The following is a 20,570-nucleotide window of genomic DNA, read 5'->3' on the forward strand; positions in this document are numbered from 1 at the left end:
TGCCTACTAACTATTCCTAGCTTTACAGAGAAGGACAGATGAGCAATTTTATAAATAAAATTATAAATAAAATTATAAATAAAATTGCTCATCTGAGAGCTCATCTGGGTCCCAGTCACTTAGAATAATCTTTAACAACCATAGTATTGAAACAGTCAATAAAGGTAAACAGTGGTCAACTCAAACATCAATGGTAATAAAAAGACAGGAAATTTGTCTCCACTAAATCCTGTTTCACAAGTGAGCTTTGTTTGTTCAGATAAATATGCATGATTATTAATGGGTAGCGTTGAGAAATGCAGGCAAAACTGTCTCTGCCTTATTTTAAAGTTGTACAACTAAAAGGATTATAAATCCTTGGAGGTAATACAGGCCTAGCAAACCTGCCAGAGAAATCTCAAAGATCTTTTTCACAAAAAATCCTAGGCAGGAAAAAACAATCTTACATCCCAGGATATGGTTTGGTTAAAAAACAAAGCACAGTAGCCTGAAACAAAACAGGAAGTTCACTGCTTGACTCAACATGTTAGGAGCGTAACACAAAGAGATCAGTCCATTACTGCTCCTTCTATACTTTTAAGTTTCTGTGGACAGCAAAAGGAAATTTAAAAAGCAAAATTAGAAAACAAGGTGACAATTGATTGTAAAGATTGAGCTGCATTTTCCATAAGAACTGACTTGAACCAAGATGAAACCAAGGCTCACTGCACCAGCATAAGGTGTGACAGCAGGTCTGAGGATTTTATCCTGGTGTGTAACAGCAGTCAGGGTACCGTTAGCTTACATATGGAGATCTGTGGAATCTGCCCGTCGCTGACCCACTGCCAAACCGGTCATACTGGATGATGTTGCAGGCCAGTGTAACATTTGCCTGGGTGTCTCCAGACTCTTTAATGTCGGTCACATGTGCTCGGTGTAAACCTGATCTCATCTGTAGTGAGAACTGGGTGCCTGTGGTGGACCTGTCAGTTCTGATGTTCTCTGGTGAATGCCAGTTGAGTTGCACAGCATGGGCCTGTGAGCACTAAGGTGTCCCAAGGATGCTGGGACACCTTCATATGTCCTGACATTATGTGTTTGCGTCACTTGGTCAGAAACGTGTATGTGAATAACCTGCTGGAGATCATTTTGTAGCACTCTGGCAGTGCTTCTTCTGTTCCTCCTCACACAACCAAGCCAATACAGATTCTGTTGCTGGGTTCATGCCCTTCCAGTTCCCAGTCCAGTTCCCCCCATGTAATGGGGGTATTGTTACAGCACTTTTGGATGAGGTATCCTGGAAGAGCTGGACTACCTGTGCTGCAGGTGTTCTCTGATGCTAACTGATGTAACAAGGAAACAAAAAGCAAAGCTAAAGAAAAATAAGTGAGCAGGGTTAAGGAAAGAGTATTATATGTCTGCCATGTTTAAAACTCCATTCTCTACAATGTGATGACTGGGTGTTCCCTTAATGTTTTTTTGAGCAGTGCACATCTACATGTATCCCTTCAGCATTTTTCCAAATGTTTTTTATCAGAAGTCATGTTGGTGTTATCTCACATCGCAGGTTTTCTGCATGTTGTGCGGGCCTGTTGTGGTAACCACAGGGGGAGGAAGAGGCGTGGATGTGCACAATACGGCCATAATCAAGAGCAGACATAATTGTACAGTTGTCTTCACGAGTAGAAAATGAGAAACAGGATTTGTTTCTATACAAAAATCCAACTTTACCCTTCAATTTAGTTGTCAGGTCCTCCACACAGGACTGGTAATAACCTTGTGTGCGTCACTGAAACGCCTGTTTTCCTCCCCTTAGGTTCACGCTGCTGATTCCTGTTCATCTTTTCTGTGATTATAAACACTTTTTCTTTGCTGCAGGTTATTCTAGCCTTAAATATGTCATTAGAAAGTAATGCGATGTCTGATGAGGTTGAATTTGTTTAGCCCAGTCTATTTAGATTTATGCTCTTGCTGTGCTGTAAAGTGCGTGTATTTTGACTCTGGTCCAGTCCCCAGAGTATTCAATTTAAGAGTCCCTCTAGGCAATTTAAGACTTCATTTTGCTGTGTTATTTAATGGCATATCTCATTACAGTTTTATGATGCTGTAAGCAGTATGCTCTCCAGAAAACCACTATTACATGTCCTCCAGCTTAGATATTCTGTTAGGTTAGCATGAATATTACCTCCTAAGGCCCATTAATCAATTAACACTGGAAGGGGGCTGAACATAATTTAATAGTTTGTTTTCTGTATTTACTTAAGGCACAGCCTTTAATTAAAGAAATAATTTATTCCTCCACAGCATCTCCTCGGCGATATGAAAGCTCTGAGCTGCTTCTGATGAGGAGAGAATTGTCTTGTAAAAATCCTTATTTCTTTCAAAGCAGAATGGATTTTGAAGTCCAATATTCATAGCTTATTGCTTTTTTTTTTTAATTTTTTTTTTTTATGCCTGTAACGCATCATTTTAGTTAGCTTACAGCTAAAAGTCATGTTCTCATAACAAATGTATATGTATAGCATTATTGATGGTTTAATCCAGTGAATACTAAATCAAAAAAAGGATCTTTAAAGACGCTGTTGGGGTCTTTAGTGATAGTTTTATCATTACACTGGACCTACAAGCTAGTCAAGAATAGCCTGACTGATTTCCACTCACTCCCCTCTAATTATAAAACTTGGATCCACACACTGAGAAGTTTAGCGCAGCCAGCTACTTGGAGTTTATTAATATTTTAATAGTGCATCACCGCAAGAACAAGAACAGCCTTCTCTCTGGGAACGAATGGCACTTGGCGTTATTATATTTATCATGTACAAATAAATGTTTTGGTTTTTTTATATCTCTGTATAAACGAGGGTCTGGTAGTGGTGGGAGTGTCTTTGTAAGGCAGTTTCTTGTATGTTTCCAAAGTGTGTAAAAACAAGCAAGTGGGAACTTGGGCCATGGTGTCAGATGACACTTTGTTACAACTGTGTAATGGTGCTTTAATATCAGTGTACTGATGCTCAGGGATTTATAGAGATTTAAAAATAAATAACTCCAATAAGAAAAGCAACAACACATGATACTTGATTTTTCTTTTAGTTAAAACCTCACTCGTGTTTTTTATAAACGTGCTTTGTCTGCACTTTGGCTAAACGACGCCTATTTTTTCTTTCTTTTTAAACAAACACTATTTGTTTATTTGTTTTCATTAAAATACCCTTGGAGGTTGCACAGGTCTAAATAACTGTGGAAACAATAAAAGGTTTAGCATTGACTGTGAAAATGCAAATTCAGGAAGAACAAAATCATAATCTAATTGTGACCCAACACATCAACGCCTAATTGGGTTTGTGCTTGATTAGTCCCACCCCTAATATTTCTTAGTGTTTAGGGAATAAGCTTTCCTTTAGAAACTCAGTAACTGGACAACTTGCAGAGAATGTGAAACAACGTAGTACTGGGCAAGAGTCTTGGGGAGATTCACATTACCCTTCAGTTGATACACTTTACTGAAGCCTCATCAGAAATGATCTCATTGGAAGGGTGGCTGTCAAGAAGCCATTCTTAAGTAAGGGAAACAGGAAGAAAAGGCTGAGGTATGCCAAATTAAACAAGAACTAGATTGCAAATCAGAGGGAACAGATCTCATGGAGTTATGAATCCAAATTTTAAGTCTTTGGTTCAAGTTGTCAACAGCCGTCTGTAAAACACGGTGGAGGCTCTGTCAAGGTTTGGGACTCTCTTTCAACCCACTGTGCACTACCATCTGCAAAGCAACATATTGGCAATGGCTTCATTTTTCAGCAGCAAAAACATACTTGCTTAGAAAAACAGTCAGAGGAACACTTTCAGTAATGGATGGGCCTCCTCAGAGCCTGGACCTCCATATTATTAGAGCAGTGTGGGCTCATCTTGACAAAGAACTGAGCAAAAGGGAGCCAAAACCCAGAGAAGAGCTTTGGTGTTTTACAAACCTTTGCTGTATATTCCTTGTATGTTTGCTCTTTTATTTTCATGTAATTCAGATTAAAACACCCTGCTTTTAATGTGTCCTCTGCTGTTTCTCATCTTCTCCCTCCTCTCTCTACAGGTAACAGAGATCCAGGACTGGAGTGCGGCCAGCCCTCACAGCGCTGCCTACGTACTGTGGGACAACGGGGCCAAGAACCTGTACAGAGTTGGCTTTGAGGGAATGGTGAGCAAACTTCTAGTATGAACCTCATGCTCACTAACTCCCTCACACAGACGGATTCACACAAAAGATCAGCTGTCAGTTGGCTTTTGTATCTAACCGTGGAGCTGAGGCTCTTTCTTTTACTGCCAGGCCTTTGTGAGAGACACGCAGCCAGCGTGAGTACGGCACTATTGTCCAGGCAGCTGGAAGGGGGAGGTATCTGCATGATAAAGGCAATCTGTTCCTTCTGCTTTATAAGGGGACACGGTGAACATGGCGGTCAACTTTAGAAAGGGGGGACATTCTCCTGGGGATGTCATGGGCTCAGCTACACACGCGTTCCAGATGAAAAGCGTGTCCTTCATTGGTGCAGACTGCCTCTTCCTTTTTATGAAAGCGGCCAATTGGGTTTCTCAGTTGCATAACAGATTTGTCCTTTGTTATTCTAATAGATTGAAAGGAAGGTAGGTGGCATCTGCCTTTGGATTAAGTAAATCATGGATTAGACCCCCGTATTGACGGTTTTATTTCGGCTTTATTTTATGAAGATCGGATAAATCCTGCAAAGGAATAAAAAAGAATTGCAGCTTACTGTATTTTCCAAACGCAGCGTGAGAGGCCAAAGCGTTTCCTCTGTTGCGATGCCTGCTTCATGTGCACAGTACTATAAGATCAAACACATCCCGCTGGATATGCAGTCTAAGAGACAGTTATTAATTTACTGAGACGTGTTGCAGTCATGACTTTGGCGATCCATCAGTTCAGAGGAGCGTTTGCACTGTCTTATGATGATCTCTGCCCTCTAACTCTGCTACAGTGGCTGCACATCTGAGTCATCACAAATGATATGATGCTTTCTCCGTGTAGCAGTATAGTGTTTCAGTTTCCTGCCATATACCATGTTGCTTAGGGCACTGATATTGTGGGTATTGTAGGCAACTGATGTGCCTCTGCAACTGAAGTGCATAAATTCTCAGTGTCATTATCCATCACTATTCCCCTCTAATGGAATTACCTTGGTTAATTATGTAACCCGTTCCATCTTTTTTTCCCCTTTTAGTCGGACCTCAAATGTGTCCAGGATGCCAAAGGAGGGACATTTTACAGAGACCACTGTCCGGTTTTAGGTAAGCAAGCCGGTGATATGTGTCTGCGTCGTTATTGCACCAATTTGTTCACCTAGCGTGCTGGTGCAGTGAATTCAAGGACATTCGAGGAGTTTTTCTTGTAGTAAAGTCTGTGTGGCCACTAGATGTCAGCACTACATAGTCACATGGCTCCAAAACCAGGTATAGACTCAGGTCATGCAGTTACAGTGTTTAGGTACTCGTGGAATAAATTGTCTTTCTGGGTTTAAAACTGCAACAAATTTTGATGTGTAGTATATACAATCACTCTGCAGTGCTGCCTCTCTTCAGGGCAACTCGTGCAAATCACATTTTTAATAAATCTAACGTTACCTTAATCGTCTCAGGTGAACAGAATGGCAACAGAAATCCTGGTGGCCTTCAGATTGGGGACCTGGTAAACATTGATCTGGATCTCGAGATTGTACAGTCCCTCCAGCATGGACACGGAGGGTGGACTGACGGCATGTTTGAGACGCTCACCACCACCGGCACAGTGTGCGGCATCGATGAGGATCACGACATTGTGGTTCAGTACCCCAGCGGGAACAGGTGCAGCGCTTGACATGGAGGCTCGGAATAATTGATTTACTTATTTTTTAGTATTTGACTACTAAAAAACATATTTCTTAGTTTTAGATAACCCCTTCCACTTAAGGTCATTCAGAAGCAGCAAAACACTTCTCAGCACATCTTCACCGTAGGATGTAATTATGCTTTTTAACACTCGAGAGAAGAGACTCTCAATAAATTAGCAGTCAATTTCTAGTGAAATGCATAATTAAAGTGGATTTTCTGTGAATGTAAAAGCACTTTGTCGCTTCTAGTGTTTATTAAATGTTCTCAACATGCTCTTTGATAGTGATCATAGATATACCTCGATCAAGTTCTTTTGGGAGTCGTTTAATATTGGGCATGTGGACCAGTAATGTAAAAGCGGTCTAAATTTAGCCCCCTTTATTTTTATTACGTTGATGAGCTTAAATTATTCAAATGCTGTGAAGATAATTACTGGGGAGAAGACCTTTCAGACTTCTGCTCTGTTGGAGGTATAGATGCGCTTTCTCTGCTTTCTCTCTCTTTTTTTTTTTTTGCAGTTTAATTACACAGTGAGGCTTATATCACTCTGTAACACGTTTGCCTAACACACGAACAAGAGGAACAGACCCTCAGAGGGGTTGCATCAGGAAGGGCATCCGGTGTAAAATGTGGGCTAAATTCAATATGCAGATACATCCACTGTGACTATCCCTTGTGGGTAAGGGAGTAGCTGAAAGAAGCTTGTTACAGAGTGATACTTCCTTGCTTCACATACCATCTTTGAATGAGTCCTGACTGATTTTAAAAAAGCAAATTCAATAACAGCAATTTTTTTTTTACTATAGTTTTTTTTGCATTCATTAATATTGCCTAGAATTATGTTGTTGAAATAAATTCAAATTAAATAATGTTGTAAATTAAAGGATGTATAAAATGAAAAGTTCCTAGCTAGACAATTCATGCACCATTTTTGTTTCACCAAAGCAAAAGAAAAGAAAAAAGTTTGCCCCCTTTTTTTTTTTTTTTTGTTTGCAAGCTTTGTGTCAGAAATCAAACATCAGTGAAGCCTGAACACTTTATGCTCTCACATTCACGTCTGGGGAGAAATGCTTGCATTAATTCAGAAGAAATGCTCCCATTTTGCCCATTTATTGGTGCCTTATTATTTATTGCTCCAGCGTAGCTTGCTCAAATTCTATATCTCACATCAGCTATCACAGTTTAGGGGAGCTAGTCGGTGCTGCTTGAATGCATCGCTCTCTCTGTCCTCAGATGGACGTTCAACCCAGCAGTGCTGACAAAGGCTAACGTAGTGCGCAGTGGCGAAGTCGCAGCTGGTGCAGAGGGAGGCACTTCCCAGTTCCATGTGGGAGACCTGGTCCAGATCTGCTACGACATTGACCGCATCAAGTTACTACAAAGAGGCCATGGAGAATGGGCTGAGGCGATGCTGCCTGTAAGAGTTTAATAGATTTTCACACTGATTTGTGCAGAGTTGACCGCACTCACGGTCACGTTGAGGCTGTTACATTAATAGAAACAGGAAATAAATGTGGACATGTTTAAATAAATTTTTTATGGTTAAGGATTTGCTGGGGAAAAAAATTAAATTTATTTAATAAATGTGTATAGATAAATAAAATTTTTCTACAAAGAGGGACATGTAATGAAATTATTCATTGTAGCTACATTTGTCTTAGTTACTACAAGACTTTACACGCAGCATTGTGTAAAATCTATGGATGCTTTGCTGCCAGTTCTTTTAAAAAATCTTCTCTCAGTCTTAACATGACTTTATTCTTCCCGTATTATGAAGTTTATTCATCGCTGCCCAGCATGCCGTGGGTTATGTAACGCCAGTCTACTCCAATATGCCACTTGTCCCTGCCAAACTGGCCCCCCTCAGCAGCTAATGAGCCTTAAAACTCTGAGATGGGTTGTAGCTTTGATCACTAACCATGGCTGTTTGCCGCCTGCTGCCGCTTCTGCTGCAGCAGTCCCCGTTATTGATGACATCCTCCAGGACAGCCCCAGACCCGGCTCAACACACTCAAAGTGCCTCTTTCCCTTATAGCCGGGATCGAGATGATATAATTCAAAATTGGAATGCGTTATACTCTGTCCTCTCCAAATTGCCTGTATAGATGAAAAATGGTCTAGCAAGTAGAAGGGTCTTTCTTTTATATCCATCTTCTTTCTTGTGCAAGTGAGTACACTCTGAATAATAAGAACATTGCTCAAACATCTCTCATACCTTGTTTTTTTTTCTGTCAGTGTTTTATTTTATAATAAGCTGCTCTGTGTAGGATGCTGGCTTTTTGAGCTGCTGTACTTTCCACATTATCCTTTCCCTCGCAGCTCTACTTTCCTCACTGCAGTCCCTCTTCATCTGTCCTCTGCCACTTACAGACTGTGTTACACAGGACGTAGCCCAAAGACAATAAGCCTTCATATACTAATGAGTTTGTCACAACATTTCTAAACAGACCCTGGGCAAGGTAGGCCGTGTGCAGCAGATCTACTCTGACAGTGACCTTAAGGTCGAGGTTTGTGGGACATCTTGGACGTACAACCCTGCTGCCGTCACCAAGATCGCCCCTTCCGGCTCCGCTGTCAGCAACGCCTCTGGAGGTATGTGCGAACATGCACCGCTAACTCAGAGAGAGCATCATTTTTAGTTTTTTGTCCTCGTTGCTTCATTGCTCTCTGTTATCTGGCACCTACATGCTATCAATCTCTGATGTTTTCCGCTCGCTTGTCCAGAACGCCTGTCTCAGTTATTGAAGAAACTATTTGAGACACAAGAGTCTGGGGACATCAATGAGGAGCTGGTCAAGGCAGCAGCCAATGGAGACTTGGCCAAAGTGGAGGACATTCTTAAGAGACCTGATGTGGATGTGAGTGCTCCAGCATTTTGATGTTTTGATATAAGGAACTGTTGAAGTTCTAGATGACTTTTTGATGAATGATTCTACCATTAAACCTATGCAGAAGATATAGGTACATTTATAATTGGAGCTGGAATACCCCTGGCTGTGCTCAGCTCTTCTCTCAGTATATTGAGGAGGCTATATTGAGGAGAGTCTCCCAGGAAACCTCTCAAAGATCCTCCCACCCCTGCACCTCTCTCAATCTGAAAGGCATTAAGGCTGGGCCCAAAGGAGGCACCAATGAGCACTGGTGTGCACTGCAGCACAGAGCCTGATTCACTCTCAGAATCAAGTGGAGATCTACAAACCCCACACGGTTGTAGATTTTGTTCTTACTCAGGCAGCAGGACAGAAATCTGTGCCTTCTATAGGTCTAGAAAAAAGATTACGTCAGTCTGCCATGCCGTCTTCACTTTAGAGAAAGGGAGACTGAATGAGTGTGTGTGTGTGTGTCATTGGTGAGTGCTGGCCAGATGCCCCGTTGCCTTTCAGTGGAATTATTTGCTTAAAGCTGAGCACACTGAGGCTGGCCAAGTGATTTGGCTGCCAGGACAAGAGACGTCTCGAGACTCCCAAAGGAGTTCACATTAATATTTATGCTCTGAGTTTTTGCAGTGCTGCAGTTGGTGATGAAACTTGCTCACACAACTGTGGATGCACATGTACAACATCCAAATATTTAAAACACACCCTCACCAGTCTCATCACCATGTGTTTGGCAGCTCTAAACATTAAACAGCACGCTGACACGCGGCCGTATTCTGAGTGACTCTTGATGTGTTTTTCCAGGTGAACGGGCAGTGTGCTGGACACACCGCTATGCAGGCAGCCAGTCAGAACGGTCACGTGGATGTCCTAAAGCTGCTTCTTAAACACAATGTGGACCTGGAGGCTGAGGTTTGTCTAATTAGAAAAAATAACCTGTCTCTGATGTGTGCTTCTTCTTATCGCGAACGCATCTCAGCTTTCTTTTATATTGCATTTCGCACTAGATTTCACACAATACTGAGTCATTATTTGGATGTGTCACTGTTCCCAGGATAAAGATGGAGACCGAGCAGTGCACCACGCAGCTTTTGGTGATGAAGGCTCTGTCATTGAAGTGCTGCACAGGGGCGGTGCAGACCTGAATGCCAGGAACAAACGAAGGCAGACTCCATTACACATAGCTGTCAACAAGGGCCATCTACAGGTGGTTAAAACCCTTTTGGACTTCGGCTGCCACCCTAGCCTTCAGGTATGTATCGCTTGACTTATTTACCTTTAAGAAAATACTTCATGGCATAGCTTAGTTGCTTACTTCCCCCGATTTTGTCATTGTACATGTATAACTGAACTGTGGGTGCTGCTGTGAAAGATATATAAAAAGATATATAAATGACAAAACAAGAGGATAAAAAGCAAACACTGTGTCAAAGCATACAATAAAAAAAAAACACACAATAAGGGAGCAAAGGTATAAATATTAAGTTACAAAGTGGCTCGAGTGTTGTGCGAAAGACTTCAGTAAAGGCGCAGGACGTCCTACAGAAATTTCCACATTGTATACAACAAAACAGCAACAGTGTGGCGTTCACAGATGGCACGCAGAGCTTTCTACCTGTCAAAAAGGGAGTTTTTCCTTCCCGCTGTTGCCAAGTGCTTGATAGGAGTTGTCTGATTGCTGGTGTTTTTTCTGTATTATTTTAGGGTATTTACCTACCATAAAAAGTGCCTTGAGGCGACTATTGTTGTGATGTGGTGCAATATAAATAAATTTGAATAGAATAAGCTGCTTTTGAAGTACATTGTAACACTTGAGGGGTCATTGTAGACCTGACTTGTAATTACGTTATTTAAACAGCAGTCCTTAACATAAGGTTTCCCCTTCAGGATTCAGAGGGTGACACACCTCTTCACGATGCCATTAGTAAGAAGAGAGATGATATGCTGTCAGTGCTGCTGGAGGCGGGTGCTGACGTCACCATCACCAACAACAACGGGTTCAATGCTTTGCATCACGCCGCCCTGAGAGGAAACCCCAGGTGTGTGACATGTTCGGTTTGGCGACTGTGACGAATGAAGGCTTGTTTCAGTGGAATCTGCCGATGCAGATCTCAGTTAATAACGGTTTCATATGCTCAGTGGAACCAAAATTAGAGACATGTGCATAGCTTATGTCCACACACTAAGTTAACCACATTTGATTGATTCATTTGTTGATTCTCAAATTCCAGAGATTAACAGGAAAGTCCCACAGAGAATTGCCTCAGTGAGAACTTTATGAATATGAATAAAGTGATTAAACGCCATATTGAACCCACACTGTGCGATACACCAAATATCTTGAAGTGTCTGTGTGGTGTACAAATCACATTTTAGTTGGTCTCCCTGCCCCAGAAATAGTGATGAGATGGTCTCAGTATATGAGTTGTTTTTTTGTTTATTTATCCTGGTGATTTAACCGTCTTGTTTCTGGCCTGGCCATTTAATAAACAAAAATGTCTGTGAATTTGCTATATGTAGGAAAAACCCTGGATATATTATTCACACTTTCCTGCATGAGATTAAATTTGATGTGTCATCAAACAGGAAGAGAGGATTAATTTCAATCTAATGAACCCACACAATGCACAGAATAATTTAAAACTACAAAAAGTAGGGTTTATATTTTGCTTGTTAGCAGCTAGAAGACAGAGAGCCAGGCAGAATCATTCATTATCCTCCTCTTGATGAAGGATTTGGGCTCACCACCCTACAGGAATATAGTTGTACTTAGTATAGGTCCAATAACTGTTACACTTCTTTAACTGAGTCCTTCTGTTGTCTAGATGAGGACAGTCATGGGTTAATTTAATGTGGTACTGCAGTATCTCAAAGGGAATTACCAATTTCATGCTGAAATTTGCTTCCACTGAATCCGCTGCTTTTTTTTGTTTACGTTGAAAACACTTTAAAAGAAATTAAAAGAAAAGTTATCCTCCTGTAAGCTCTACTTTGGTATCTCAGTTATATTGACTATTTAATTTAAAGAACTGTAGGCGTATCTATCTTTCAAAAGGATGCTGTGGTCTCCTGTGTTGACTGTTATATTGGTACAGCTAAAAACCTGGAGCGTTTGTGTTTGTTTGCACACTGTTTTGCTATTCCACGATTGTGTGTGTCGTGTGTGGAGTGGCTTGCAGTGCAGCGGCAGCACTTCGTCTTGTCCTTGTCGGTGCTGTTCCCGGCCAGCAGGTTGCTTTTCCAGTCTTTATCTGTTTTATTCTGCTCTCTAAGCCATGAGCATATTAAAGATGGCTCTGAGCAATGACTGTCTGTATCAGGTTTATCATCCACCTCTTAAGGTGATGGAAATTGATGTTTCATCGCCACGGTAAAGGGAGTGGAGCAGTTTCTAGAAAAGTTAACATCTGCTTTCCGCTGTGAGTGCTTCAGGTGTGTGTTTCCGCATGAGCGTGGTTATCCCAGGCTAAATGTCATTCCCCTTCGTTGGCATTTATTCCTTTGGCACTAGGACAAATGGAATTAAGGTCACAGGGCTGTGGAACACCTGTCAAAGGTCACAGGCCTGGTCCAGCCCCTCCACATCTGGTACCCTGTAGGTCAGATTATCTAAAGCCAGTGCCTGTTTCTAACATTGATTAATTTCAGATTGAAAAAACCTCCTAAAAATCACTTTATTAATACAGAAAATTGCATTTATCAAGGCTAAAATCTGTCCTTGTTCAAATATATTGGCAAATTTTAAATATTATAAGGATCTTACAGTTTGTGGGGCTATGTTTTATTTTATTTACAAGCCAGCAAATACTCAGAATAATATCAGCTATAACAGCAGACTATGATATATATAATATAGTATATATATATATATATATGATATATATATATAATACTATATATAATATAATATATATTAATATATATATATTGTTATATAGCGATTATAAATATATATATAATATATATATATATTTACAAAGCAAATTGCAGATCCAGTTTTATAAAATATATTATATTAATATTATAATATATAAATTATAAGTTAAATGAAATATGAAGCCAGTGTTGATACACGGCATACTGTTAAATATGTTAAATGAAGTCTGCAGTGTTTCATTTATTTTCTGTTATTGAAATGATACATAACCAGCCTGCCTGCTTCTCTTCAGCAGGTAATTCCAGAGTTGATGATCCCTGAAATTCTGTAATTAAACATGATTACATAGATTCAGGGCTGTCTTTGTTGAATCTATTTCAGAATTGATTGAATAAATTGCAGAAAGAAGTGAAAATGACAGACAGGAAACTGAAAAATTGGCCATATGTTTGCAGTCCGAGTCTGTCTGTGTTATCCGAGAGGGTGAGGGCGGAAAAAATATTGCAAGGCCACCGTTATCTTTTATTGCACAACCTTTAAACTTTAATGAACAACAGTAAACATGCTCAAGGAATAAATGGCACCGTTAAAAAAAAAGATATTTGCATTTTAAATATTTAAATAGAATAGTCTGTCGGGTTTGAGAGTATATGTTAGAGAGCTGACCTGCTGAAAGATTCATTTGAGTACGGTGGTTTCTATATCAAAGGCCCTGTTGTGCTTGCTTTGCTTGTCTCAGTCCACACTCTGTCCCCATGCCGTCAGAAAGACAAAGATATATGTCACCTTCTGCAGTCTGCCCATTTACTTTTATTTCACACTCGGGCTCCTGCAATATCGTGGAGACGGTCTACAAGTCCTAAAGCCCTCGGAAATGTCTCCCTAGGCTGAAGTGGGAGCACCTTGTCTGGCGTGTTTTTAGTGGAGAGGCAGTTGTTTTGACTGAGTGCTTAAAGAAATTCCTGACATACTTCTGCAAAAGGGGGGGAAAATGTAAAAGCCTTGATGGCTGTAGATGAGAGTTGCTTGAAACTGGAAGCCAATCAGAGAGCAGTGAGATGGAGGATATCAAACAAAACCCGTCAGGTTAATAAGTCCGATGACCTGCTTGTGTTTGAGCACAGACTCTTTTGGCATTCGTGGCTCAAACAAGTGTAAAATATAATTTTCTTGTTGCCGTGTAATTCCACGACAGTGCGAAAAACAATTTAAAAACGAGCTTCCTCTCTTCTGTTACGCTAAGTGATGTATGTTCTAAACATCAAATGCTGGCTTTTGGGTTCAAGTAGAGACTGCGTCAGAGTCCCTGGTGTGTTTGTAATGTGTTATGTGCGTGGGTGGGTCTTCCAGCAGTGGAAACAAGATTGAGGAAGACACATAGGAAGAACCCTGTGGGTGACAGATGAATCTTTCAACTTGGAGTCCCAAACACTGAGACAAATCAACTCTACCAACAGGCGAGCAGCAGGAACTGGGGAGTTGTACTATATTTTACCTTGTTCATTACTCACACATAGACACGGCTGCAGCATGTTAAGGCATTTCCTCATAAATTAAAGCTAGTTGTTAAGTTTTACAATTGCTAGTAAATTGAAAGTGCTGGTATAACCAGCAGTAACATGTCCGGGAAGGATTTTCTTGTGTGTTCTCCCTGTGTGTTTACCACAGCTCTAGCCTGCAAGGGGAGCCTGGCTCATCTCTGTGTCTTTCCCCCGGGCTGCTCGAAGCTAGTAGCTGCTACAATACTGTAAACAATACGATTAATAGCCCATGACTCATAAACGGGCTCTAAACAAGCCCTGCAGCGGCCGTCCGTACCCTTTTACGTGTCACCTCCTTGTAATATTTGCCCTCCTCCCTCTCCCCTTATAGTTCTCAGCTTTCTTTTAATACGGCAACATACAGGCAAAACCCCGTATGGTAATTGGCTCACCTGAGGAGATGGAGGGTTGTGCAGGAGATCACACTGTGCTCTGAAATGCAGACATTTATTCCCTTTGTAATGTTGGCACTAATAGGCACCACCATAATGGTAGTATTGTAATAGGGATCCCACTTAGAAAGGAGTGGAGACATGGGTCAAATGTTTGCATTAAAACGTTTGCATGTTCAGATTTTCTTTATCGCTGACATCGATGAAACAGGAGGTTTGTTCACTCTTGCTTCTTTCAGCCTAATCGAGTTGGACTGCTTTGATTGAGAAAACTAGTGCGTGTTATGGTGCACAAATGCATTTCATGGTCATTAGTCCAATGAAAAAGAATTTATAACCAAGTTTGTTAAATCAAATTGAGATTTAATCAATGTCTGTATGCTATACCCACATCCTCTTAATTGCTTTAAATAATTAGACAAATTACATCTTTTAGATCAGTTGTGGAAAAAAATGATTTAGCACTGATTTTTATATTTATGTTTTATATTTTCTCTCCCTCTCTCTCTTTTTTTTTTTTTCCTTTTTTTTTTAAAAAGGGCATCTAAGGCATTTCTTACATGCACTGCAGTCCTGGACTTTTCCAGGACTTTCCCGCCGATAGAGACGTGTGTTTGAATGCAAAGATCTGAGGCACAAAGGGATTAATCAGTTAGGTCCAGTTAGGTCCATTAACATGCTAGGTCCAGAGAATAGCGCAAATACCTATTCACTCAGGTGAATTCACAGCTAGCGAGGGGTTGTCCCGTATCCTCAAGCTCAACGCGAGGCACCATCCTCACCTAAACAAAACACACTAAATTTCCAGAAGAAAGAACGAATGCTCACTGGAACGATCTCTTGCTGTGTGGTACATGTGAAAAACGATAACTTCTGACAATGTCCTGACCAGATGCCCTTGACATTTTCTGGAGTTCATGTGTGCGGGCAGGAGACGTCCTGTGACAGGGAGTTAGGTTTGCGCTTCCTGCTTGTTCTGCACCCACAGCGAGTGAATGTGGAAGCCTGTAGCTGTTTGCTCCTGTGATTTGTGCGTGAAGCTTCTGTCCTCCGAAGCATCTGGCTCTCATCTACCCCAGCTAGTCTAACATCAGGCTTAATGAAAAGGAGTCCAAAGAGTCTGAGTGTGCTTGTGTGTAATGTACATTGTCTAAACGGCTATATTTTGCTCCTTCTTGGGTTTCTTGCAGTCTTGCTGTTGTATTTCTTATTCACAATCTCTTTTGCAGTTCCATTGTACCTCTGCGGAGCGGCTCCCCTACCTCCCTTTTGCCTGCTCCCACCCACAGTGTAATTGACTGTTAGCATCTAGTGACAGTGAGTTTAGAAAGTGTCTTAGCAAGACAGCCGTACATTCTCACACAGACATGTGAGTGGTGTATTTCTGAAATACTGCACACCGCACTTCTGTCCCCCTGCTATTTTTGAAACAGCCGTTGATAGTCTGGTGAGATTATAAATCCCTGTAGAGGCAGAGAGAGGGGAAACACAGATTCAGGAAAGGGGACCATACAAGAGTTTTGAAGCTGCGATTGGATTCTTTATTAGTCAAATGAGACAAGTTTAGCACAGTCACTGAACACTCCAGATGTTGCTGGTGGAGAGAAAGCCATAAGCCATCATCATCAAAAAGTATCCTGCTGTTATTCCAGTGATTGTTTTGAATGCGTCACAGCAAAAGGAGCTCCGGTAGTCATCAAAGCATAGCTACAGCTGGTTGAAGGGGACCAAATCCATTCAAGAGGTGATTTGGTTCCATTTTACCAGCTTTAGCAAAGCATTGTGGAGTCACTGTGTCAGAGACAAAACGCTTGAACTGTTGAAAATACAGCAATCTTTTTTTATCCAAAAAAGGAAGGAAGGAAACACATGAAGACATTTTTAAAAAAATTGACACGTGGCTCATCACGGCATGCAAACCTACTTGCCGGGTTTCTTTTTCCCATTTTTTCCCTTTGCCTCTTCACATTCATCCACTCCTGTGTGACACACAGGTACATTTAGCACCCTCCACCCCATTTACCAGCACACCAATAACACACAGGTACAGTTGATTAAGCTTACCCAACTTTCTCCTTTGCTGCCTCCCAGGCAGTCTATTTATCCTCCTCACTATCTTTTTAAGTTTTATGTTTGCCCCCCTCTCAGAGAGTGAGAAAAATTGTTCCCTGAGAAAAGGATAATAATAATCTGTGGCACTGCACTTGAGTCAAATGTCCTGGAGTCATGAAGCAATTACAGGCTCTGACAGATGGGCTCTGCTGCAAGCACGCTTCTGCTCCGGTCACCGAGACGCCCAACAGACAAATGCAGAGGCATAACTACGTACGCACTCTCTCACTCATACTCCTGCAGCAGCACTGAGGGGTGTCAAGTCACAGCATTCATTTAAACCAGTCATTTAAGTCACGGGGACTGATTTGCAGTATAAAGAGTACTGTGAACATTGAACAGTGACTGAGGGCAGATTATTTTATGTCTCTTTCGGGGCTCCGTGGTAGTACAGTATTGTACAGTTTTGTACCTAAAGTCATTACAATGTTCATATAAAAATGATCAAGAGCACCCACATGGAGAAGAATGTTTCTAAACTTATTGTAGTTGTTGCTAATTATGAAATCATTAAGCAATTTCTGCTATCGTAGAGACATAAAACAATCTCCATATTTTAGCCATGCATAGGGGTGTTATAGTTTTTTCTTTAAAATCTTAATAGCTGCAGTGTTTTTTCTCATTTGTGCTGTAAAACACTTGACTCGAGCACCCGTGCTGCATTAAAATACAGTCAAGTGACATTTGTTTGGCACTTTTTTAAACTATATCATTCCTTCACAGTGCTAACAAATGTCGAAACAGCTGTTATAATTATTGACTTTTCCTGCCGTGGCACAAATTAGGTTCTCAGAGTGGCCGGCGACAGCTGAGGGATATACCGGACTGCTTGTAGACAGGATGGAGGTCAGCATAGGGCCGGCTTGATATGGCACACCAGAGGCAGGTCTATTTGTAACATACACATGCACGTTCACGCTTGCTCACATACACACACGTAGACACACACTGTCCCTCAGAGTCAGGTGGCCGGGCCGCTCACCTCGTCTAAGGGCCATAACAGGGCAAAAGCACGGGGACGACGACAGGCACTTAGCATTTGATAATGTCAGCATCTGCTGTGTTTGTCACTCAGACAGCAGGTCATTGCTATTGAAGGCCTGGGTGAAACATGCAGGCGCGAGCCACACAACCCCACCTGCCTTTGATGTTTTGACAGAAAAGACAGAGAATATGATCCACATGGGTATAAATGCAGGGGAAAAGGCTTAAAAGCCTGCTTCACTCTGTTTTTCTTAAATTAATAAAGAAGTTGGTTTGTATTTTATTTTCGATTGGGATTGAAATGACCTTTTTTGTTTGCTAGTTTCTCTGTTCCTCGAGGACTTCTTATAAGCTCATTTGATTCCAGATAGTAAAAACTGCAATCGACAATTAAACATTGTTCAAATTCTCATGTATTTAAAACGTTGCAGTATTCCTCATACTCGGAGAGACAAAAATTAATCAGAGCAAAACCCAAATAAGGAACGAATTTATAGAATACAAACAGCTGTATGGCTTAAATGCGTATAACAGTAGATAATGTGTTTATTGCACTCCTATCTTCTCTGCTTTGATTTTACTTTTATTCAAAAGCAAGAGAGTAAGTCGGGCCTTTACTTAGCATATTAATGAGTTCATGTGACAACAGCCTATATACTATGGTTGCGTGCATACTCCACTGCAGGAGTTTTTATAGAGGGATTTTAAAGGCGTTTATCCTGTCTTTTCAAAGGTCGGCTTCATCCACGTTTACTGCAGAAAAGAGAAATCGCTAGTATGAATTTATGTTCTTTAAAGTTAAGCCACTGAACTTGGTTTGATATTTCTTCACTTCCTTTAACACACTTGTTTTTATAATTAATATATCTTTCATGTGCTCCTTTTTTATTAATCTGGAGCCAAATTTGGGAGAATTGTGTATATTAAAGTGGGTTAAAGGGTGGTAAATCTGTGCTAAAATTGGTACAAGCCTTATATATGATCCAGACACGGGCTGCAGCGGGGGTCAGAATAGGTGAGAGTGTTAGATATGAATAGCTCTCCATGCAAACGACTCCCCGCCTCCCTCTTTCCCCTCCTCGCTTCATTTCTGTCACTGCGCTTCTGCCTATGTTCTGTTGCCTTTATTTGTTTGAAACAGTTGACAATTGGAATCAGCTGACAGGCCAGAGTTGACCCTGATCCTGCATTGTCACTTTTTGATGGTCTAATCTGGCTGCCATGCAGCCCAGCAAAGCATTTGGCAAGCATAGCAAACGTGAACAAAGAGCACAGAAATCAGAGAAAGGGAGGGGAGAACGGGGCAGCGGGGTTGATGTGGGGTGGGGATGTCGATAAGGGCACTAGCATAAAGAAAGGGTGGCCATAGTTAAACACACAAGGTTGTCAACTCGGAAGCTATATGTTACAGCAATAGGTTAGAGCCGGGTTGTGACAGCAGCAATAGCGGCCACAGTTCATTCTGCCTTCTCAGCAACAATTTACCGCTCTTCCATTTTTTTTTTCCCGTTTAGTTGTTTTATAATTATTATTATTTATTTTTAAACAGCCAGCAACCGTGGCAGGCTGCTGGTTCAATTCACCTTGCTTTCTTTCCCCACTTGAACTGTGCTGCAGCACTGGAAAAGCTTATGGTATTAATGGTCCAACAGCTCTAGCATACCGCTTGCTGAAGTTGGTGCTAAGTTGCAGCTGGCTGAATTTCAAGGGCTGTAATGCAGCAAAATCACTCAATAATGAAAGGAAGCTCTGTTCATATGACACTCTCACAAGGTAGCTGCTCATAGCTGGTGTAGGTTGCTGTCAGAGCCTAAAACACGGTTGCAATCATTTTATGCCAAGTAATTGTCAAATGAATTGTTAACGTATCTTGGATGAGAGATTTTTATTGGCCAAGTCAGCCAGTTTGAGAAAGCAGAAACTTCCCTACAGCGAGTATTGCTGCAGTGAGACTGCCCAGAGACAGTATAGCTAATGTATGAGCCTCACCACTTAGATTAATTCACTCTTTTCCTGCCTTGCTTTTACCTTTGTTTGCTGTTTTTCTTTTCACCATCTGACACAAAGCATAAACGTATCCTGTGACAGTGCTGCACATCAGTTTTCCAGAACGAGGGCTCGAACCTCACCAAGAATACATACTTCTTTACATTCCATAGCTATCATATGTTCATATGGGTACATAAAGAAGTATGTGCACCAAGGAGGTAATCTTAGATATGAAATTTTCTCACCTCTTTCCAAGGTCAGGAAGTTAGGAGCAGAACATTTTTCCTCACCGTTCTTTCTCTCCCAAGTATGGTAGTCTGCACTGTAAGGTGACTTTGAGTGTAAATTCAGTTCAACACTCAAGGCTTTCCTTTTGGTTGCCATGTAAGGCTGAACAGCCAGTCCCCCCGCCCCTGAACATAACAGAAGTTTTAGAGTCCATACCATAGTCGACTGTCCCAGTGACCCCTGCTGTCCTCCAGGCAACTGGGAGAAACCAGGAGGCTCAGAGGGAGGAATACAGCTTTTTTTTTCCTTTCTTTTTTTTAAGGCAGTCAAAAGGTGGCCTTTTTCTCTGTCCAGGAAAAATGTCGAGGAGGTAGATTTTAAGTGGTTGGAGGTTTAAAAAAAAAAAAAAAAAAAAAGCAGCAGAGTAGATAAGAGTTTTCTCCTTGGGGGGGGAAAGGAAAAAAAAGTGTTGTAAGGTGCGCTCGCTCTCGTATGACGATCATTTGCGGTGTCCTGGGAGCAGGGGTGCACCTATAAGCTGAGCGGTCCCGCTGACATACTAAACATATCACTTCTCTCCACCCACTAGACCCTCGCTTCCTCTCCTCCACACCATCATTTCGTTCTCTTATTACACCTCCCGCCCCGCTTTTGGTGTCCTTTCCCCCTTTAACCACCTCTCACGGACCGATATGTACCGTCCCCCCTCTCTCTCCTGTCC

The 20,570-nt window shown here is 41.4% G+C and overlaps 1 protein-coding gene across 6 annotated transcripts in view; it reads left to right on the forward strand.

Moving 5' to 3' along the window:
- mib1 (MIB E3 ubiquitin protein ligase 1) overlaps positions 1 to 20,570 on the forward strand; it is a 57,659-nt gene that overhangs the window by 8,269 nt on the left and 28,820 nt on the right. For all 6 annotated transcript variants that reach the window (XM_005912536.3, XM_014332113.2, XM_005912539.3 and 3 more), the window contains exons 4-12: positions 4,061 to 4,165; positions 5,205 to 5,271; positions 5,619 to 5,823; positions 7,084 to 7,267; positions 8,298 to 8,442; positions 8,575 to 8,708; positions 9,531 to 9,638; positions 9,781 to 9,978; positions 10,614 to 10,765. In XM_005912536.3, coding sequence (XP_005912598.1) covers positions 4,061 to 4,165; positions 5,205 to 5,271; positions 5,619 to 5,823; positions 7,084 to 7,267; positions 8,298 to 8,442; positions 8,575 to 8,708; positions 9,531 to 9,638; positions 9,781 to 9,978; positions 10,614 to 10,765 — 1,298 coding nt within the window. The remainder of the gene's footprint in view (positions 1 to 4,060; positions 4,166 to 5,204; positions 5,272 to 5,618; positions 5,824 to 7,083; positions 7,268 to 8,297; positions 8,443 to 8,574; positions 8,709 to 9,530; positions 9,639 to 9,780; positions 9,979 to 10,613; positions 10,766 to 20,570) is intronic.

This window comes from Haplochromis burtoni, unplaced genomic scaffold, assembly GCF_018398535.1.
Source record: "Haplochromis burtoni strain Fernald_Lab_line unplaced genomic scaffold, NCSU_Asbu1 Contig_3, whole genome shotgun sequence".
Classification (NCBI taxonomy): Eukaryota; Metazoa; Chordata; class Actinopteri; order Cichliformes; family Cichlidae; genus Haplochromis; species Haplochromis burtoni.